This window comes from Salvia miltiorrhiza, chromosome 1, assembly GCF_028751815.1.
Source record: "Salvia miltiorrhiza cultivar Shanhuang (shh) chromosome 1, IMPLAD_Smil_shh, whole genome shotgun sequence".
NCBI lineage: Eukaryota > Viridiplantae > Streptophyta > Magnoliopsida > Lamiales > Lamiaceae > Salvia > Salvia miltiorrhiza.
Genome location: NC_080387.1, coordinates 74,212,945 through 74,236,565, shown reverse-complemented (window position 1 = coordinate 74,236,565; position 23,621 = coordinate 74,212,945). Strand labels below are relative to the sequence as shown.

General features: G+C 38.6%; 2 protein-coding genes across 3 annotated transcripts; one reads left to right on the top strand and one right to left on the bottom strand.

Annotated features, from left to right (window-relative positions):
* The first annotated feature begins 806 nt into the window (after window positions 1-806).
* On the top strand, window positions 807-5,458 carry LOC131006128 (putative late blight resistance protein homolog R1C-3). Of its 2 annotated transcripts, none has more exons than XM_057933289.1 (3): window positions 807-1,002; window positions 1,748-4,430; window positions 5,252-5,458. In XM_057933289.1, exons 2-3 carry the CDS (start codon window positions 1,762-1,764, stop codon window positions 5,271-5,273), a joined length of 2,691 nt encoding a protein of 896 aa, XP_057789272.1. In that variant the 5' UTR covers window positions 807-1,002; window positions 1,748-1,761; the 3' UTR covers window positions 5,274-5,458. The 2 variants fall into 2 exon arrangements, with proteins under 2 accessions (XP_057789272.1, XP_057789271.1); XM_057933288.1 differs by lacking the exon at window positions 807-1,002 and adding an exon at window positions 1,387-1,671.
* A 1,475-nt stretch (window positions 5,459-6,933) lies between these two features.
* Window positions 6,934-9,383, bottom strand: LOC131006139 (putative receptor like protein 25). The gene is made up of 2 exons (XM_057933308.1): window positions 9,344-9,383; window positions 6,934-8,404 (listed from the first exon to the last, which is right to left on the bottom strand). The coding sequence occupies exon 2, from the start codon at window positions 8,025-8,027 to the stop codon at window positions 7,134-7,136; it is 894 nt and encodes a 297-aa protein (XP_057789291.1). The 5' UTR covers window positions 8,028-8,404; window positions 9,344-9,383; the 3' UTR covers window positions 6,934-7,133.
* Window positions 9,384-23,621: the final 14,238 nt, after the last annotated feature.

Sequence of the window (23,621 nt, the reverse complement as noted above, 5' to 3'; positions counted from 1 at the left end):
TTCAGCTTTCTTAATCTCCGTGCCCACATCAAAGTGGGGCTTTAAATTGTGGACGGAGGGAGTATTAAATATTTGAACTAATACATTATACTCTCTAATTTAACTCTTCTAAATTCTCGAATCGCACCTTATAAATTTGATTGGTTTTATATATAATATATATATATATATATATATATTTGATTGGTTATATGTAATAAAATATATAAATATAATAGACGTATCCTTCACGAATCGCACCCTATAATTTTTGAAAATCCGTATCCCCGCACCCGAATCATATCGCTCCCGCACCCGCCCCCCGCACCCGTGCAATCTAGGCTGCAACAAAGCAGGCCGAAGTCCGAAAAATTAAAAAGAGAGCGAGGCCCACATCAGCGGCCCATGAAGAAGAAAAACAAAGGTACATACTCCCTCCGTCCCACGAGTCTTGACACGTTTTCCTTTTTGGGCCGTCCCACGAATCTTGACACGTTTCCTTTTTTGGCAATAATTATTACCTTTTCTCTCCTACTTTATCACCTTTATTATATTCTCTCTCCTACTTTATCACTTTTATTACCTTCTCTCTCCTACTTTATCAATTTTATACTTTATTAATTACACACTTAAAACACTAATCTACAACTCCTTAATTCCCGTGCCGAACCCAAACGTGTCAAGACTCGCGGGACGGAGGGAGTACTATAATTATGTTACAAATCAGATTAATTTATACAAGAAATATTGAATATTTAAATTTTTTTACTGAATTGATTGAATTAAATAAGAACTTTTATCCTGAGATTGTGTTAAGCGAGAACGACGCAATTTTATTGTTTAAAAAGTCGTGGATGTTGTGCTTACAGAAAACGACGACGTAGTTTTATTGTTTTTTTCAAAAAACGACGCAGTTTTACTATAATTCAGAAACCCGAACTCAAACATAACCTTTTCTCAGCCCAAAGAAGAAGAAGAAGCAGCTCTGCGGCTGCGCTCACAACCGCCGTTTTGTCACAGCTGGTAACTCTATTTTTCCCCTTGAGTTATTTCTTTCCTCTTTTTTGAGGGTTTTTAATTGTTATTAATGTGTGTAAATGTCATATATGACTGTTTCTTATTGCAATTAGAATGTTCGAATTTGTTCTCTGATAGATTTAGGTCTTTTTAAATTTGAATTAATTGCAATGTGTTTTAAGCAGTTTATAAACTGTATAATTAAGAACTCAAAGTTATATATTATTATTATTATTATTATTATTATTATTATTATTATTATGTGCTTCAAAAATATAAAAACACCATAATAAAATATACAGTCAATGAAGTCTGCTTATCCGAGTTGCCCCTAGAATTTTCTAGTGAAGCAGAATGTCTTAAGTTGTATATGACTTTTCTCATCCAAATCCAATCTACAATAATATACACCAACCAATCACATGCAAAGAAACAAAATAATATGTGGGCTAAATTTTGGAATTTCCCATTTCATCACCATATACAAAAAATATATTGGAATTTCCACCAAACTCTGTAAATGGCAATGGCTGCAAGATTGAGTCAAATGATATCTTGCAATTGAAAATCAAGACAAGAAGCTAAGATTCCATCTAAGAGAGGAGAAGAAAAGTTGTTCTGCTTTCATCTACTCTTCTTCTTGCTCACTCCAAATCCCACCTTAAATTCTTCATAGTATGTCCATTTTCATTATTTTCAAGAATATTATAATTGAGTAGTTATGATTTAAAATTTATTCTAATTTTTACAGGCAACCAGAGAGGAATGACGGCTTATGGTGCAGTGAATTCTCTGAGGAATACAATTGATTATATTCTCCATTCTTCTCATTTTAGCCTCGTTGATCCCTCTCCAAATATCATACAAGTCGCCTACGAGGAGTTGAATCCATTGCAAGAAATTCTTGAAAGATTGGACAGCACGAGCAAGAGCAGGAGCAGGAAGAAGGTGAATGCTTTGGATGAAAGAATCAAAGAGTTGATTTGGGAATTCGAGGATATATTGGAATCACTTGTCTACCAACAGATTCTTTCACAGTTTCCTGCAGACCAAGTAGATGAAGATGATGTTGGCGGTGAGAAAATCAGATTCACCATTGATCTGCAATTCCTACAACATCATATTCCTTCCTTCATCGAGAGGCTCGAGGAAATGGAGGAGGAATACATTTATGAAGTAGACAATATGCCTGAAGATGAAGATGACGACGAGGTCGAATCTATTTCCACAAGAAGTGGGACCAAGTCCAAGATGATTGGATTATCGGATCAATTCCAACATCTAAAATGGAGTCTTACGGCAACTTCCAAGCAATGTTTCTTCGCCGCACTTGTTGGAACTGCAGGCGTTGGGAAGACAGCTCTGGCTGAGGCAGTTTTTGAAGATCCTGAAATCATTAGCCATTTTGAGCATCGCATATGGGTTACTGTGGGCAGAAAATCTCAATTCGATGATGTTTCACGAGACATTCTAGCTCAAATGTATGGAATCACACAAGGAGATGATGAATTAGGTGCCTACTTGAAAGAAAGATCGGAGGGAATGAAATGTCTCATTGTGCTCGATGATGTGTGGGAGGAACAGATATTGGATTCCTTGAAACGATGCTTTAGGAACATTGATAATGGATCATTTCATATCTTGGTTACTACTCGAGATCGAAACGTAATTCTTGCAATGATTAATCCTTTTTCTATAATGTTAGTGCGGTTTTTGAAGGAGGACGAAGGTAAGGAGCTGCTATGCGAGAAGGTGTTTGGTGAGAAGAGTTGCCCTTTTCAACTTGATAAAGCCGCTAACAAAATTGTCAAGAACTGTGAAGGTCTTCCTCTCATGATAGTCACAGTGGCTAGCATCCTATCAAAAGCCCATAACATAGATCCAAAATATTGGGAGGACGTAGCAGAATTGCGAAATTCAGTCTTCACCGATGCATATAATGAGATATCGAAGGTACTTTTTCCAAGCTACGACTACTTAATTCAATATCTCAAAATGCCTTTTCTGTATATGGGAGTCTTTCCTCCGGATTATGACATCCCCTTTTCTAAGTTCATGAATATGTTGGATACTGAGGGCTGGTTTCATAGCATTGAGACAGAACAATCTTTGGAGGAATCTATCTCGGAATATTTGGAGGAGCTTTGTAATCTTAGGAATCTTGCTTTATCCAACTCAAGGACTTGGAATATTAGTTATGCCATTGCGTTTAAAACCTGTCGCCTTCATTCTTCATGGCGTCACGTGTGTAGAGGAGAAGCTCGGAAGAACAAGTTTTATCATGTTATCAAAAAGCTTGTTCAAGTCTTAGAAGATGGTGTAAAAGGTCAGCGTTGCTTGTGTCTTGAAAATAACCTTTTATTTAGCATCAAAGACTTTTGCAACTCGGTGAGATTGAACTGTGCATCCTCTGCACGTTCTCTCCTTTTTTTTGGTCCATACCACCAATATCCAATCCCAATAGGTGACGATTTCAAGTTGCTTGGGAAACTAGATGCTCTTAATCTACGTTTGTACACTTTCCCAGCAGAAATTCTGACACTAGTCCTACTAAAGTACCTTGCTCTAACTTGCAACGGAGAACTCCCTACAACCATATCCAAACTTTTCAATCTTCGAGTCTTGATTATTCATCCACATAACAACATTAGCATTTGTGGTTCTCCATCATATGTACCCGTACAAATATGGGATATGCGAGAGTTAGAGCATATTGAGATATTGGGGAAGAGTCTTGTAGCTCCATGTCATTCTGTTTCTTTGGAAAAACTCTCAACACTTGTAGGTGTAAATGCCGACATTTGTAATATCTTGGAGCTCTCCAAAAAAGTTCCTTTTGTAAGGAAATTAGGAGTTCAGATCGAGCTAACGCCTTATGATGATCATAACGACCTTTTAAGTTGCTTTGGTTGTGTTTCAACACTTAAAAGTTTGGAGATACTGAAATATAGTATCATAAATCCTGTGGTTAACTACGATTATGTGTTTCGTAGTTCATTGATGATGTTGCCACATGCATTGCAAAAGTTACATTTGAGTGGCATGGGTCTTTCTTGGAAATACATGAGTGTGATTGGCTCTTTGCCAAATCTTGAAGTGCTCAAATTGCGAGCCTATGCCTTTCGGGGTTCAAAGTGGGAAGAGGGAAGTTTTTTAAGACTTTTGTTTCTTCTAATTGAAGACAGTGATTTGGTGCAATGGAAACCAACATCTGGAAGCTTCCCTTATCTTGTCCGCCTAAGCATGAAACATTGCTACAAACTAGAAGAGATTCACTGGTCGTCTCGTTCGGGGAGGGGAACGATTGAATTAGTGAATTGCAATCCAATAGCTTTGACTTGTGTCAGGCAGTTACAACCGACTCAACCTACTCTTTTTGATGTTACTGCCTCTTCTTCTTTTGACGAGAAACCCACTACTATCAAGTTTACGAGGTTAGTCTTGCAATTACTCATCAATTTATGTCCTACTTAACATATATTTCAAATTAGCTATGAGATTTCATTTTAAATCACACTAGCTCATAATAGACTTAGGGAGCGATTACTTTGAAATGGGGCCCATAATAGATAAAAAATAATAAGGTTGATCCCTTGTTTACTTTTATGGATTGAAATTTTGGGATATTCTAAGGCCCTTGATTAATTTTATCATTTAAACTAGTTTTGCATATTCTTATCCCATTGAAAGTGTGGGATTAGATAAATCTGAGTTTAAAATTATTTCAGACCATTATCTTAGGGCGATTTGCAAAAATAGGCCATTATTTTACGGACTTGCAAAAATAGGCCAATTATTTTAGTTTTTGGCATTTTTAGGCCACATTTGAGCTCAATTCAGCATTTATAGGCCACTTTTTTGGGTCAAAATGTGGCCCAAAATAGCCTGATTGGGTACACATGTGACCTAAAAATACCAAAAACTAAAATAATTAGCTTATTTTTGCAAGTCCGAAAAATAGTGGCCTATTTTTGCAAATCGCCCTAAGATAATGGCCTGAAATAATTTTAAACTCGATAATTGAGGATACAAAGTAAACACTCCCCTTAATTCAAATTTGATGCTATAAAATATTCTGTTTTGGTCAAATAGTTTCACAAGAAATAAAAACGAGGGATGTGTTGCTCCAATGTGTGTGGGTGTGTGTAGGTTCATTGTGGGTTGCTACAACAACTTCCACATATATCACAAGAGTGCATGATTACTCTTTGAATATTTATGTGCTCACACCCTCTGTTTTGCTATTAAATTTCAGGTATTGGTCTGGGTTTGAATAAAAGGGTCAGAAAGGTGTCACGCCCTCTATTTTGCTATATTAACTTTGAGGTATTGCTATTCTCCATCCACGTGTTTATAATTACTTTTAGCAATTTTATTAGGGAAATGCTCAATTCACATAATATGTGCCCACATAATTGGATATTTTTGTCATTCTATAAATTTCCATAAATTATGGAATTAATTTACGTAATCATCCTTTGAGATAATTAAGGAATGTACAATTCAAATTTCAATCTTATATCTTTCCTTAATAACAAATTATTTATTTCCTTAAATTAAATTATGAATCAATTTTCATTATACAGCTTTATTTATCAATGATTTACATCCCATAAATTAGCTCAAACTCAACTAGAAGAATCAAGTAATTAAAATTGCAGTCAAATTATTGTTTCATATTCTTATTTAATTAGTTAGTTATTTTTCTTCAATAACGTTACATGACTAATTAATGATTTAATATGTATTGATGAAAAAATTGATGAACTCATCAACTTAGCATTCTAAATTCATATATTATATAGATTTAAATTCAAATTTATTATTTTACAAATTTATTATTATAATTATTATTTTGGAATATAAGAATAATTATGTTGAATGTTATTTTTAGATTTATTATATGTATAATATATTAAATTACATAATTAACTTTATATTAAGTATATATGACGGATACAGTAGGCAAATCAAAATTTTATAAAATAAGGCTCTTTTATAATAGGTATAGTTTGTGAGGATCTAAATTAAGTGATGAGGGATTTGAAGGCAAGAAGTGAATATTCATCACTTTTGATTTGATGAGGCTAAGACAAGAAAACAATATGAGTAGGAAAAATGGGGAAACTCTCCCCATACTGAAAATGCAGAGTGCTAATTGTAATTTTGTGCACAAACAAGAAGCCTAGCTGATGCCATTCATATTGCAAGCTAAAATAAATTTTGACTATTAGTAACTCTCTAAGAAAAAGAGTATGACATTAAAAAACTATTAACTTAATATATTAACTCCGTCTTTAATAGGTCACAAGGTTTGAATACGAATACGGACATTAGATGCCACATGATATCGCAACCCTTCTGTTTAAGATGTGTTTTCTGTTTTGAGTAATTATTATTGTATTACTATTTGATTACTTAATTAAACAAGAGACTCCTGCAATATGCTCTCGACATAAGAAGTAAGATATTTTGTAATTGATTAAATTAATTAAAAAAACAAGAGCCAAAAGAAAAAATGTATAAAACATTATTTATAAATTAAGCAACAAATACAAACCAACGATTTATAGGCTTAACAGAATCCGATAAATGTTTTGAGGTAATGTTTTGAGGCTTAACAGTGCATAGGCTTAACAGAATCTGTTCCAACTAGAACTGTTTTAAAGCTACCAATTCACGTGATGACATTAATCTAAAACTTTAAAACTACCTAAAAAATCACAAAACTGTTTTAATATATCTAAAAACAATTACCTACACGAGATGAAATTAAAACATAACATATTCAAACTGTTGTGACAGAATAGGATTTAAAGAGCACAATCAAACAGAAAATGTAAAGAAGACACATATTTACGTGGTTCACCAATATGGCTATATCCACGGACAGAGAGGATGACAAATTTTATTATGCGGCTAGGGTTACAGATTACAGATCTCAAGTATTTATAGTATTTATAGATCTCAGCGAGAGCCCCGTAGTTCGAAGCGAGAGATTCAAGACATAACAACACGAACAAACAACAATATTTCTTAAACTCTAAAGTTGAAATCGAGCACAAACACACTAAAGTAGCCATTAAAAAAGGAGATAATTAAGAAAAAGAAAACACAATTCGAGCACAATCCTTCAATTAAGTTCTCCTGCGTGTTGGTGTTGGTGTAGCTCTGCTGCGTCTCTTCTTCTTATTATTATTATTATTATATCCAATGCCGAAAAAGAATTCCACTAACCATCTTGGCCTTCCATTTCTAATAATGATGTAACCAATTCCAATCCCAACTATGAATCCACTTCCATATCCCATCACTACACTTCTCCATCCAAATCCATCTATAAATCCATACTCTTCTTCTTCTTCTGGCTGCAGCCGCTGCCCATTCTCCACATTGCATTTTCTTGTCAAAGGAAATCCACACAATCCTACATTTCCCTCATATGAGTTATTCTCAAATGTGGAAAATTGAGTAGATTGTGGTATTTTTCCAACAAGATTATTCATTGAAAGGTTTAATGTCGAAAGAAATGTCAATCTTGTCAATTCACTTGGAATTTCTCCATCCAACTTGTTCACTGACAAGTCCAGAGATTCAAGTTCACTCATATTTGCAAGAGATGAAGGTATATTTCCAATGAGGTTATTGTGGGACAAATTCAAGTATTTGAGAATCTTAAGATTTCCTATGGAATCTGGAATGCTCCCAGAAAACCTATTGGAGGATAAGTCAATTGTTGTAAAGTCTGACAACAATCTCTCTAATAATTGATCCAGCCCTTTCAAGGTAAGCCTCATCTCCACATAAAACTGAAGGGCGTCGCCATTTGACAAGTTTGTTTCATTTACCTCTATCATTGCTCTGAAATTCTTGAAATATCTTTGAGGCAAAGAACCCACAAATCTATTATGAGATATATCTAAAACTTGCAAATTATGAAATGGAATATTGGTTTGTGAAGGAAGTGACATGTTACCATAAAACTTGTTAGACCTCAAGACCAACACTTGAAGCCAAGGGAGGCCATCCATCCAAGAGGGAAATTCGTCTTGTATTCTATTGTTTCCAACATCGAGGCCTCGTAGACTTCCGCAGTTGATCAAGGATTTAGGTAATGGTCCTTGAAATTTATTACCATTCAAATTGATGGACAAAAGATTACACACCTCGCTAAATGTTGCTGGAATGAGACCACGAAACTGATTTTTATTTAAATGAAAGAAGACCAGAGAGCTCAAGTTTCCAAAGCATTGTGGAATTGTTCCTTCCAAAGTGTTATCCGAGAGAAGAAGTAACCAAAGAGATGTCAAGTTACAGATGGAGGATGGAAGCTCACCGATTAATTTGTTGGAAGAGAGTTGTAGAACAATCAATGATAGAATATTCCCAATGGTAGATGGTATTTGACCTGAAAGTTAGTACGAGACCTTCAAATTTATTACTTGAAAGACAGAAGGACATGAATCAAATTTCTTTATATCTAAAAATGCACAAAACATTTGGTTTACATAAGGTTTAACATCTTACTTAACAATTATAAGGAACTATATTTAAAAAAAAAAAAAAAAAACAATTATAAGGAACTAGGAGAAAGAGCGTACATTGTACGCATAATTAATGTTATTTTATTCGATAAAATAAAAAATATAAATATAATATTTATTATATTTAATTTTTCAATTAACAATTTGGTCTATTTAGTCATACAATAATTTTTTTTAGAAAGTCTATTAGTTTATTACTTCTACTAAATACTCATCAACAACTATAGATATATATCACATAGTTTTAGTATAATATCTGATGAATTGATATATTTTTATAAATATATAATATGTAAAATAACTTTAAAATAAAACATGTAATAAGTGTAAAATAGAGACAATCCACATGTTGTGTGTTGTGTCCAAAGCTCTTTTTATATTAGTATAGATGTATTGCATTCTTTTTAAACATAGTATAATTAAAGAAGATAAAATGAAATAAGAGAAAAAGAAATTAACTCGTAAGCTAGCTTGAGGAGCTAAACTTGTGGCTAGGTGAATAATAAATCATACCACTTGTCGAGCCATAAGTCAGAAAGAGCTGTCATGTTCCCCACTTCTCTTGGGATTGATCCGCTAAGTTCGTTGGAATCCAACCACAATTCCTGCAAATTATGAAGATTTCCAATCTCTTTCGGAATAGTACCTGGAGAATAATCCCACAAGACAATGTATGACCCCTACCAACTTCAAGACAACATACCTCTTAATTAAAGAAGATCAAATGAAATAAGAGAAAAATAAATTAACTCGTAAGTTAGCTTGAGGAGCTAAACTTGTGGCTAGGTGATAATAAATCATACCACTTAAACTATTATTGTATAGCCGTAAGTGAGAAAGAGCTGTCATAAATATAGGAATGAACTTACCAGTCAACTTATTTACACCAAGGAGCAACATTTGAAGCTTCGTCAAGTTCCCAATTTCTCTCGGCACAAATCCAGTGAATTTGTTGTGGGACAAAGAAAGATACTCAAGCTGTGAACACTGCCCCAAACTCGATGGTATTTCCCCATACAACTCGTTGCGAGAGAAACGAAGCCTCTTGAGTCTATGCAGATTGTGTATGCACTATCAAGAGGTAAACTACTAAACAAACTATTATTCCATAGATCCAAAACTTCTAGAAATGACAAGTTGAAGATAGATGGGGGAATGGGGCCATGAAAGGAGTTCCCGTTCGCTACTAAAGAAACGAGAGAAGAAAGATTCCCGATTTCTGGTGGTAGGGTTCCCACAAGACTCATGTACGATATGTTCAACTGCGTAATCCTATTGTAACGTGAATCACAAGTAACTCCGATCCAACTGCAAACACTAGCTTCAGTGCTCCAATTTTGGGTCAATATATTTTGAGGATCTAAAGTGATTTGAGATTTCAAGGCAAGAAGTGAAGAACGATCGGTGTTGATATCGTTTTTGGCTGAGCTATAATCCATCAAATAATGGATTGGTAAGAGTAGTGCAAGCACGAGAAAATAGGAAGAAACTCTCTCCATATCGCAAATGCAGAGTTCTAATTGTGGTTGTGTGCGCAGACAAGAAGATTAGCTCATGCCATTTATATGGCCACATTTTTTTGGTCCCATTGATGAAAATGAAAGAAGCTTAATCGTTTCGAGCAACAGTTATTTTGTCTGAAAGTTTCAAATGATATTCGAAATTAGGGGAATGAATTAAGTCACTATAAGGTAGTAGTGGCAAATGGGAAAAGTTAATGCCATGATTTAATGTTGTACCAAACACATTAATACACTCCAAGATTTAGAGGGTGTTTGACTAAGCTTATAAGCTCGTTCAAAGTGTTTGGCAAAATAAGCTCCTAACCTGCTTATAGGCTGTAAAAATAAGCTCCAAGAGCTTATAAGCTCCTCAAAAAATAAGTTTCTCTACCCCAACTTATTTATCCATTATCTTATAAGCAACGCCCAGTATATAAATGGGAGTGTGAATAATTGTGGTGAAGGTAGAATTTTGGAGGCAAAAGCGACAAAGACGATTTACAAGTCAACCCAACTGCAGAATGAAACTAAATAAAAAAATAGCCACATTTTTAAGGCCCCACTAATGCAAAATGGAAGAAGCTTCCGTTTTGACTAGTCTGCGCAACAGTCCAAATATGCAAGATATTTAATTGAGTTAATCTATTTGTAGTGACCCGCTCTTTTATATATTTTAAATCCAGTAATGAGTGTTTATTTTTGTTCATCAGTGAATGAAAACGGTTATTATCCTGATATGAATTCAGCTTATGATCCTGAATTCATATTATTAAAGCAGTCAATGATATTATTTCAGAGTTATAACTGACTTAGCAAAGTCACGTTAATTAATTAAGCGAGATGAGACTATCGATTCTATTATTTATAATTACTTAAGTCGTGGATTATTTCCGGCTTGTGAGGAGAATTAAATCTACGGATTTAATTTAGATTTATTTTACAGTCCATCGATGCTAGCAAGCAAGAAATCAAATATCGTGCGAGTATATATATATACGCTACATTAGTAAGAATTCAAGATTAGTATTTCATTAAGCGCGTTACTGTACTACAAGTTATAATTCCCAAGAGGCAAGAGCTTTACTTCAGCCATATCCCACATTACTACACATCAAATGCAACACCATTCCTTGTTTAATACCATCAGCCGACAAGGAATCAATAAAGGAAAATCATTAAAGCAATAAAGGAAAATCATTAAGGTTAGTGGAGAGAAATAAGTGTGCTGCCACCATCCTTTGATCCCCACCTCTTCAACCACCAAAAGCCATGCTTTCCTCCCTTTACAGCCACCAACTTCACTCCTTATTATATCATCCACCAAAAAAAAATCCTTCTCTCTTTACGCATCAACAGCTTGAGGAAGTTGTCATAGTTGCTGCAAGATTCGAGAGGTAAGATTGACCTGATCCTCTCCAGTTTCTTCCTAAGTTCCTCCTGCATTGTTAAGCAAACAAAATACACAATTTGGTTTCAGCTATTTTCTCATTGAACTCAACATCACCGCAGCCAACCAAAAGCACAAACATTCAAGGTAATCATGCTCACATCCATATCTTACATATCACAGTTCATCTGCATCAACATCAAATAGGGAAGATATGTCTTACAGTAGAGAGATCATAAGTTTCACAATCTGATGCACTCTAGAATAGCAAGTTATAAGCATCTTGAACTTAGTAAACACCCAACTATGCGATCATGAACAAGTGACAGATTACATAGGAGTAAACGAGCATAATTTGAGTTATGCAAAACAAGAAGATTTCACCTTGTCTAGTTCACGTTTTCGAATCGATAAAAAGGAAGAATGACTAGAGAACTTAGCTTTAGGATGAGTGGTACTGGACTGTCGGAGCTCTGCGACTCACGGCGACAGCGGCTCCGGAAGAGGCGACTGCCGGACTCTTGCTGTTAACAACAGCGGCTGGCGGCGCTCCCAGGCGGCGGCGTCGAGCGGTGAAGGGTAGAAGACTCCCGACCTCAGCGGCGAATCTCGCCGATTCTGGAGTGCAGCGGCACGGCGAAGCCGGCCTTCCAGTAGCAGCAGCGGCGTCGGGGCTCGGCGGAAATCGGGTGACAGCGGCGGCAGCATCGTGAATGGGGCAACGGCGCTGAATCGCCGGTCTTCCACAGACGGTGAGACGGCGGCAGAACCATGGCGGCAGCGCCTCGCCGTTGCCAGCAGAGGGAGATGGAGAGGCAGCTAGCGGTTGTGTCACCGCCGGAGGAAACGATGGAGGTGGTGACGTCGTGCTGGCCGGATTTGGTGGGCTGGGGACGAGTTCTCGACGAGAACCAAGGAAAAGATAGAGAGAGATCTGAAATTAAGGAATTGAAGAGAGGAGGAGGTGTCGGACTTTGGCGAGGTAGAAGCTAACTCGCCGGATTGTGGAGCGGCGACGGCGGGCGCCTCGGCTGGAGATGGATCGAGAGAGAGAGAGAACCGAAGGGAGAGAGAGCTCGACTGATATGAGAAAGAGAGAGAGTTTTCGACTGATCTGGGAGTGAAAGAGAGAGAGGCGAGATTGGATTGTGTGGGAGAGAGAAAAGGGAGGACCGAGAGTTGTGAGAGAAAAGAAATAGAGTGGGCTTGATTTGGGCCTTTTCATTTAATTCTTTGGGCTTGATTAATTTTAATTGTTTGGGCTTTCCTCTAATTTATGTGGGCCGAAATTTTGAGCTTATTTTTAATGAAATTGGGCTTCCAATTTTAATTGCTTGGGCTTTCATATTTAAATTCGAATTGGGCCAGTCTTTTATTTAATTGGCTCTTCTCATTATTTTTATTGAGCATGAATTAATTTAAGGAATTGGGCTTTGTCTTTTAATTCTTTGGGCTGCTGTATCATATCAACTGAGCCGAGTTTTATTTAATTTTAAGCTCAGAATAATTCATTCTATTCTTGGGCTAATTTTAAATTATGGACTGAAATTTTATTTAGTTGGGCCTTACATGATTTATTTATTTGAGCCCAACTATTCATTATTTAATCATTTGGGCCAAGATTTATTTAATTACTAAGCCCAATGAATTATTTCAATTGGACCTTTCATTTTAGCTATCCAGGCCCATTTCTACTTAATTAATTATTGGGCTACCTTATGTTGAGCCTTTTAATTATTCGAACTCATAACATTTCAAATTCTCATTATTAAGCCCGGTTGATTATGAGTTATAAAGCGAATAAGCTGAAGTATTTAATTATTTTCTATCGACTACGAGGAGCGGGATTTATTTAATTGGTGGATTAGAACACCCTAAGAGAACGGATAAATTTTATTAATTATCCGGTTTCATGAGACGAGAATTAACTTTTGTTTAAATCCGATAGCCTGGATTAACAATAGAAATTCCCTGATTATTATCTTAGAATAATAGTTCATGCGTACGAGATTCATGCATAGTTTAATTACGCATTCTCATTATTGAGGATTTTTATTCGAGCAAATATCTTATATATGTACATATATTCTCGTAATAAAGGTCAAGGGCGAGATTGATAATCTGTTGAGGAGCTTTCGTATCACAGAAAATCACTATCAGGTGGGTTACTTTCATATATATCAAATGAGTTTAATGTTATGTTTGAACAGTTATTTCATTGCAAAATCTTTGAACTGAAAATTATTTCCACTATTGTCTTGCCATAAATGTTTCAATGTTTGGTATGATATCTATCTGATGTGGCTTTGCCAGTTATTATGCAATCGAATTCGGGTCCTGAGCAGTTGATAGCTATCCTGCCAGGGCTAGTGTACACCAGTGACCGTGAGTCATCTAGCGGGTTGGCCGGTCAAGTGTCCGTGAGAGGTGGCCACCTCTCCGGCACACAGTTCCAGATATGATAGATTACAAGAGAACTTAGTCTGCAGACGAACTTTAAGAATCACAAATGAATTTAGTAAGCTTGGGCCTTTTTAGCGAAAAACTCCCTTGCTGTACTGTTTATGATGGCATGACAATTTACAACTTTACGAAGCATGTTATATTTTCATAGTAGGCATATGTGCCCACTGAGTACTTTTGTACTCAGCCCTGCATATATTTCTAAATGTGCAGGTTGAGCAGCTACCGATGGTGTTGAAGTGACGAGCGGGATTCTTTTGTCTTATTATGTATTAATGAACTCTAGGGTTACATGTCTTCATACATGTAATCAGAACCTTATTCCGCTGCGTACTCAGAAGTTTTATGTTTATTTGGCTAAGTCAGAGATATCTGAACTTACTAGTTATTTGAGTCTATACGACTAAACTTCTGTTATATTATAAATATTCCTTTTGTTAAATGATGAAATGCGATCCTTTCTTGTTTGATTATTCCCCTTTCTACCCCGCTTCTAATCTCCCTCCATTAGTCACGGTTTCCCCGGCTTAATTATCCTTAATTAGGGCCGGTCGTGACAGAGTGGTATCAGAGCAGTTCATTTGCTCTGAACCCTAGAGTTAGCCATTTTTCTAGTATGATCACTAATATATATGAGTCAGTCAACCAAAGCTCATCACTTCATCACATCGTCATGCTCAGCAAGAAAGAAGGTGGTAATGATTTTAAAACATTGAGAAGTTCACGTTTTATATGAATGTACTGATGCTTACATTCAAGTTGTATGCTTTATTGATTGATTAGATATCTCAATGAACTTAGATGCGTTAAAGAATGCATGATCACTGTTACGAGAAAAACAATAGAAGCTAGAAACTCAGTTATATTTCACTATAGCCATGGTGAATAGCTAAGAAAGAGGAAGAGAATCCAATGAAAGCAGTGCAAGCAGAGTGCCACGCACGAATCACTGATGCAGGCATAGTTCTTCATTCAGGTTGTTCACGCGAGACGAAGCACCTAATCGACTATTGCCTTATTCGATGATAGTTTAAGTATGATATTGCTTATAGCGATGAGTGCGACTTATGTAATCAGTTAGCTAATCCCTAATAAGCTGAGACTCGCTTCTAGCCTCGATTATCACTAGCTATGACTTAAAGATAACCTTCATGATTCATGTATGAACTTCAGAGTTAGACTTACGAGGGGTCAAAATGCTTTGTATATAATGTTATAATATTACGATTAAAGCTATCAGCTTATAGTTTCAGATATTCGGAACCATTCTACTTACAGTACCAGGGCAAGAACAAAACATGGCCTCACCACCCATACAACCAGAACATAGAATAGAAGAACTATTCTTATGACATAGTCCTCATTGATACTAATTTCCATGAATATATAGTGACCTTATTGGTCTTTCGCGGCAAGTCGTTCCGCTATGTTCTATTTATATGTTCGCTTAAGTTTTAGCAGGAGCAGAACTCGATGAGTTAAGGAGTAACTATAAAAATGATAGTATGTCCTTATTGCGTTTTAATGCGCTGACAACTTGTGTTTTGACTCATTAGAATGCCACCGAAACGAGGGCGTCCGAGAGGAGGGGGAAGGATTCCCCGGAATGATGAGAGAGTCCCAGAAGCAAGACTAGAACCTGAAATAGTACAACCACCTGTTCAGCCAGAACGACGGATTGAAGAATTATTCTTACGACATAACCCACCTACCTTCAACGGGACAGGAGACCCGGCAGAAGCTGAAACTTGGGTTCGCGCTATTGAACGCATTTTCAACTTCCTGCGTTGCACCGACCAAGAACGTCTTACTTGTATGTCCTTTCAGTTGACTGGGTCAGCTGATTTCTGGTGGGAAGCAAGGATGAAAACGATGACAGCAGAGCAGTTAGAAAACCTGACTTGGGAACAATTCAAAGCCGGTATATATGACAAGTATATACCCAAGAGCTACCGCAAGAAAAAGGAGGCTGAATTTTACAATCTAAAACAAGGGAAGATGTCGGTAACTCAATACGACAGGATGTTCTGCGATATGTCTAGATATGCGCCGGAACAAGTTGACACAGATGAGAAGATGGCTGAAAAGTTTTGTGCCGGACTTAGGCACGAGATTAGGATGACTTTGGCAAGCCACGGAGGATTGTCTTACACTGAGTCGCTCAGCCGAGCGTTAGACATTGAGGCAGCCATGCCTGGAGAAAGACTTGCAATTGTACCTGCGCCAGCACCTCCACAGGATCAAAATCATAATCAGAATTTTAACGGAAAAAGGAGATGGGACAACAGTAAACCGAACCAAGGCGAGAAGAGGCCATGGCAGGGACGGGTCTTCCAGTCACAGGGCTATGGAGGCCAGAGTGCACCGAAACAGATGGGAAATAACCAACAGAGAGCCCCACATTGCCCCAAATGTAACAAAAGTCATGTGGGAATCTGTAAGGCCGGCAGTGATAGTTGCTATATCTGCAACCAGAAGGGGCATTATGCAAACCGGTGCCCGAATAAGCAACACGGGACGGGTTCAAGGCCGAACCTACCTATCCAGGCTCCGCATCTGCGAGCAATCCAAGCTCTGTCCCAACCATACCCAGGGCAGCAACCACAGTATCAGCAGCCACAGCAGCACCAACAGCTACCGTACCAACCACAACCTCAACAACCGTATCAACAACAGGCTCGCCAACAACAGAAACAACATGAAGAGCCTCGTCATGCTAGAGCCTATGCTATGAGGCAGAAGCAGCCCGAAAACAACCAGGGAAACCTGGCAGGTATGGGCATGCTACTCAATACTCCTGTTGTACTTCTATTTGATACGGGCGCATCGCATACTTTCATTTCAAGTACATGTGTCGACACCTTAAAACTTAAAATGGAAAAAGCTGATCAGGAGTTGAGTATATCATCACCTATAGGAGGGATGACGACAGTAGATCATGTGTGCTTGAACCTAGAACTGAACATAGGGTCACTTAAGATTGTAGTGAACAGCTCGTATGTTATACCGATGGGAGATGTGGACATAATCCTAGGAATGGACTGGCTAGCCGAGAACTATGCCACCATCCTTTGTAACGAAAGACGGATATCATTCCGATCCCCAGGAAGGGAGCCGTCACATTTCCACGGAATTAGTATGGGAAGAAGAAAGATGATCATCTCCGCCCTCCAAGCAACGAAAATGATGAATAAGGGATACCCAGCTTACCTCGTATACTTGCACGGAGAACTGGAAACTGAAAGGAGCATAGAAGATGTAGCAATTGTACGGGACTTTTCAGATGTATTTCCAGAGATTCTTCCAGGGCCACCACCGGACAGACCAATTGAGTTTACCATTGATTTGGAGCCCGGGGCAGCTCCCATTTCGAAGGCACCATACCGAATGGCTCCTAAAGAGTTGGAAGAACTCAAGATACAACTGCAAGAACTTTTGGATCTTGGATTCATTAGGCCAAGTGTATCACCTTGGGGTGCACCCGTACTTTTCGTGAAGAAAAAGGATGGCACATTGCGAATGTGCATAGACTATAGAGAACTGAACAAAGTGACACTCAAGAACAAATATCCTTTACCAAGGATAGATGACCTCTTCGACCAGCTCAAGGGAGCAAGCGTGTTCTCGAAGATTGATTTGCGGTCTGGTTATCACCAGCTGAAGATTCGACCAGAAGACGTACCTAAGACGGCGTTTCGAACTAGGTATGGCCACTACGAATTTGTAGTTGTGCCATTCGGGCTAACCAACGCGCCAGCCGTGTTCATGGACCTCATGAATCGAGTGTTCCATCCGTACTTAGACAAATTTGTCTTGGTATTCATAGATGACATCCTGATCTACTCGAAGAACGAGAAAGACCATGAGGAACATCTGAGAATTGTCCTAGAAACGTTGAGGACGGAGCGCCTTTATGCCAAATTCAGCAAGTGCGAGTTTTGGCTCAGCGAAGTCACATTTTTAGGCCATATTGTGTCGTCAGAAGGGATTAAAGTGGACCCTGAGAAAGTGCAAGCAGTGCGCGAATGGAGACCACCTACTAACCCTAATGAGATAAGAAGTTTCTTAGGATTGGCAGGTTACTACCGGAGGTTCATAGAGGGATTTTCCAAAATCGCAAGGCCAATGACGCAACTACTCAGGAAGGGGGTAAAATTTTCTTGGACAGATGAGTGCGAGAAGAGCTTCCAAGAACTCAAGGAAAAGTTAACTACGGCACCAGTGTTAGCCGTTCCAACAGCTGACAAGGAATACGTGATCTACACAGACGCGTCCAAAAATGGACTTGGTTGCGTGCTGATGCAAGAAGGAAGAGTAATAGCATATGCGTCACGACAGCTTAGGCCACATGAACTGAATTACCCGACTCATGATCTGGAGTTAGCTGCAGTGGTGCATGCGCTGAAGATTTGGAGGCACCACCTATATGGAGTTAGGTGTGAAATATTCACAGATCATAAAAGCCTGAAATATTTTTTCGAGCAAAAGGACCTTAATATGAGACAAAGGAGATGGCTCGAACTAGTGAAGGATTATGACTGCGGTATTAACTACCACCCGGGTAAGGCCAATGTAGTAGCTGATGCATTGAGCCGTAAAACTCAATCTAGGTTGGGATGTCTCATCACCCAAAAGAATGAGCTCATCAAAGAGTTTGGAAAAATGAGCATAGAAGTGGTTAAACCACCAGGGACGATAGCAAGCGTTGTTGCAACAATACCTAGCTTGAGAAAGATGATTGTAGAAGCACAAAGAAAAGATGAGAAAATGGAGAAGCTACGAGAAGCGGTAAGGAAAGGAGGCGTCAAGAATTATCAAGAAGCATCAGATAATGCTATCCTCTTTGAGGGAAGGATATGCATCCCCCAAGATGATGAACTTAAGGATAAAATCATGAGCGAAGCTCACGATACCCCTTATACTGCCCACCCGGGGAGCACTAAGATGTATCAAGATCTAAAGAAGCATTTTTGGTGGGAAGGCATGAAAAGAGACATAGCATCCTTTGTAGAGAGATGCTTAGCTTGCCAACAAGTGAAGGCCCTACACCAAAGGCCATATGGAAAGCTACAACCATTGGAAATCCCAGAATGGAAGTGGGAGCACATAGCAATGGATTTTGTGACCAGTTTGCCCAAGACAAGGAAAGGAAACACTGCCATTTGGGTAATAGTGGATCGACTCACAAAGTGTGCTCATTTTATACCAATTCCGATCACACACGGGTCAGACAAGCTAGCTCAGTTGTATGTTCGAGAGATTGTACGCTTACACGGCGTGCCCGTGTCGATCACTTCAGACCGAGACTCAAAATTTACTTCTAGATTTTGGATGAGCTTACAAAAGGAGTTAGGCACGAGGCTAAATTTCAGCACCACTTTCCACCCGCAGACAGATGGGCAGTCGGAAAGGACAATTCAGACTCTCGAAGACATGTTGAGAACAGTGGTGTTAGACAGAGGTGGAAGTTGGGAATCAGTGTTGCCGCTGATTGAGTTTGCCTACAACAATAGCTACCAGGCGACCATTGACATGGCACCTTACGAGGCGTTGTATGGAAGAAAATGCAGATCACCACTTTACTGGGATGAAGTGGGTGAGAGAAAAATCCTAGGACCGGACACGGTCAGCGAGATGATTGAGATAGTCCGTCAAATCAGAGGGCGAATAAAGGAGGCGCAAGATAGACAGAAGTCTTACGCTGATGCACGCCGAACCGAATTACAGTTTGAAATAGGAGACAAGGTCTTCCTAAAGGTATCTCCTACCAAGGGGATAACTAGGTTTGGTGTCAAGGGAAAACTTAGGCCCCGATTCGTAGGACCTTATGAGATTTTGGAGAGAATAGGCCCAGTAGCCTATAGGTTGGCGTTACCGCCAAGCTTTGGAAACGTTCACAATGTTTTCCACGTATCACAACTCAGAAAATACGTTTTCGATCCAAAGCACATAATCCACCAAGAAGAGATGATCCTTTGCCCAGACTTGAGCTATGAAGAGAGACCAGAGGCCATTCTAGATCGAAAAGTACAACAACTCAGGAATAAGGCAATCACATCAGTGAAAGTCTTATGGAGACACCACGGACAAGAGGAAGCCACGTGGGAGCTTGAAGACAAAATGAAGGAGAAATACCCCGAACTGTTTTAGACGAAATATGCAAATTTCGGGACGAAATTTTTGTTAAGAGGGGTAGTATGTAGTGACCCGCTCTTTTATATATTTTAAATCCAGTAATGAGTGTTTATTTTTGTTCATCAGTGAATGAAAACGGTTATTATCCTGATATGAATTCAGCTTATGATCCTGAATTCATATTATTAAAGCAGTCAATGATATTATTTCAGAGTTATAACTGACTTAGCAAAGTCACGTTAATTAATTAAGCGAGATGAGACTATCGATTCTATTATTTATAATTACTTAAGTCGTGGATTATTTCCGGCTTGTGAGGAGAATTAAATCTACGGATTTAATTTAGATTTATTTTACAGTCCATCGATGCTAGCAAGCAAGAAATCAAATATCGTGCGAGTATATATATATACGCTACATTAGTAAGAATTCAAGATTAGTATTTCATTAAGCGCGTTACTGTACTACAAGTTATAATTCCCAAGAGGCAAGAGCTTTACTTCAGCCATATCCCACATTACTACACATCAAATGCAACACCATTCCTTGTTTAATACCATCAGCCGACAAGGAATCAATAAAGGAAAATCATTAAAGCAATAAAGGAAAATCATTAAGGTTAGTGGAGAGAAATAAGTGTGCTGCCACCATCCTTTGATCCCCACCTCTTCAACCACCAAAAGCCATGCTTTCCTCCCTTTACAGCCACCAACTTCACTCCTTATTATATCATCCACCAAAAAAAAAATCCTTCTCTCTTTACGCATCAACAGCTTGAGGAAGTTGTCATAGTTGCTGCAAGATTCGAGAGGTAAGATTGACCTGATCCTCTCCAGTTTCTTCCTAAGTTCCTCCTGCATTGTTAAGCAAACAAAATACACAATTTGGTTTCAGCTATTTTCTCATTGAACTCAACATCACCGCAGCCAACCAAAAGCACAAACATTCAAGGTAATCATGCTCACATCCATATCTTACATATCACAGTTCATCTGCATCAACATCAAATAGGGAAGATATGTCTTACAGTAGAGAGATCATAAGTTTCACAATCTGATGCACTCTAGAATAGCAAGTTATAAGCATCTTGAACTTAGTAAACACCCAACTATGCGATCATGAACAAGTGACAGATTACATAGGAGTAAACGAGCATAATTTGAGTTATGCAAAACAAGAAGATTTCACCTTGTCTAGTTCACGTTTTCGAATCGATAAAAAGGAAGAATGACTAGAGAACTTAGCTTTAGGATGAGTGGTACTGGACTGTCGGAGCTCTGCGACTCACGGCGACAGCGGCTCCGGAAGAGGCGACTGCCGGACTCTTGCTGTTAACAACAGCGGCTGGCGGCGCTCCCAGGCGGCGGCGTCGAGCGGTGAAGGGTAGAAGACTCCCGACCTCAGCGGCGAATCTCGCCGATTCTGGAGTGCAGCGGCACGGCGAAGCCGGCCTTCCAGTAGCAGCAGCGGCGTCGGGGCTCGGCGGAAATCGGGTGACAGCGGCGGCAGCATCGTGAATGGGGCAACGGCGCTGAATCGCCGGTCTTCCACAGACGGTGAGACGGCGGCAGAACCATGGCGGCAGCGCCTCGCCGTTGCCAGCAGAGGGAGATGGAGAGGCAGCTAGCGGTTGTGTCACCGCCGGAGGAAACGATGGAGGTGGTGACGTCGTGCTGGCCGGATTTGGTGGGCTGGGGACGAGTTCTCGACGAGAACCAAGGAAAAGATAGAGAGAGATCTGAAATTAAGGAATTGAAGAGAGGAGGAGGTGTCGGACTTTGGCGAGGTAGAAGCTGACTCGCCGGATTGTGGAGCGGCGACGGCGGGCGCCTCGGCTGGAGATGGATCGAGAGAGAGAGAGAACCGAAGGGAGAGAGAGCTCGACTGATATGAGAAAGAGAGAGAGTTTTCGACTGATCTGGGAGTGAAAGAGAGAGAGGCGAGATTGGATTGTGTGGGAGAGAGAAAAGGGAGGACCGAGAGTTGTGAGAGAAAAGAAATAGAGTGGGCTTGATTTGGGCCTTTTCATTTAATTCTTTGGGCTTGATTAATTTTAATTGTTTGGGCTTTCCTCTAATTTATGTGGGCCGAAATTTTGAGCTTATTTTTAATGAAATTGGGCTTCCAATTTTAATTGCTTGGGCTTTCATATTTAAATTCGAATTGGGCCAGTCTTTTATTTAATTGGCTCTTCTCATTATTTTTATTGAGCATGAATTAATTTAAGGAATTGGGCTTTGTCTTTTAATTCTTTGGGCTGCTGTATCATATCAACTGAGCCGAGTTTTATTTAATTTTAAGCTCAGAATAATTCATTCTATTCTTGGGCTAATTTTAAATTATGGACTGAAATTTTATTTAGTTGGGCCTTACATGATTTATTTATTTGAGCCCAACTATTCATTATTTAATCATTTGGGCCAAGATTTATTTAATTACTAAGCCCAATGAATTATTTCAATTGGACCTTTCATTTTAGCTATCCAGGCCCATTTCTACTTAATTAATTATTGGGCTACCTTATGTTGAGCCTTTTAATTATTCGAACTCATAACATTTCAAATTCTCATTATTAAGCCCGGTTGATTATGAGTTTATAAAGCGAATAAGCTGAAGTATTTAATTATTTTCTATCGACTACGAGGAGCGGGATTTATTTAATTGGTGGATTAGAACACCCTAAGAGAACGGATAAAATTTTATTAATTATCCGGTTTCATGAGACGAGAATTAACTTTTGTTTAAATCCGATAGCCTGGATTAACAATAGAAATTCCCTGATTATTATCTTAGAATAATAGTTCATGCGTACGAGATTCATGCATAGTTTAATTACGCATTCTCATTTAATTGAGAATTTTCCCTCGATTTAAAGTCTTACGTTATTTTCTCGGATTAAAGGTAAAGCGCGAGAGTAATAATAGCCAGTCAAGGAGCTACTATACCAAAGCAAAAGTTGCTATCAGGTGGGTTACTTTCATATATATCAAATGAGTTTAATGTTATGTTTGAACAGTTATTTCATTGCAAAATCTTTGAACTGAAAATTATTTCAACTGTTGTCTTGCCATAAATGTTTCAATGTTTGGTATGATATCTATCTGATGTGGCTTTGCCAGTTATTATGAAATCGAATTCGGGTCCTGAACAGTTGATAGCTATCCTGCCAGGGCTAGTGTACACCAGTGACCGTGAGTCATCTAGCGGGTTGGCCGGTCAAGTGTCCGTGAGAGGTGGCCACCTCTCCGGCACACAGTTCCAGATATGATAGATTACAAGAGAACTTAGTCTGCAGACGAACTTTAAGAATCACAAATGAATTTAGTAAGCTTGGGCCTTTTTAGCGAAAAACTCCCTTGCTGTACTGTTTATGATGGCATGACAATTTACAACTTTACGAAGCATGTTATATTTTCATAGTAGGCATATGTGCCCACTGAGTACTTTTGTACTCAGCCCTGCATATATTTCTAAATGTGCAGGTTGAGCAGCTACCGATGGTGTTGAAGTGACGAGCGGGATTCTTTTGTCTTATTATGTATTAATGAACTCTAGGGTTACATGTCTTCATACATGTAATCAGAACCTTATTCC

Excerpts from the sequence above, each read along its gene's own strand:
- LOC131006128 (XM_057933289.1), top strand. The coding sequence starts at position 1,762 with ATGACGGCTTATGGTGCAGTGAATTCTCTGAGGAATACAATTGATTAT. Across the intron at positions 4,431-5,251 it reads ACTACTATCAAGTTTACGAG|GTATTGGTCTGGGTTTGAAT; the intron begins GTTAGTCTTGCA and ends ATTAAATTTCAG.
- LOC131006139 (XM_057933308.1), bottom strand. The coding sequence starts at position 8,027 with ATGGATGGCCTCCCTTGGCTTCAAGTGTTGGTCTTGAGGTCTAACAAG.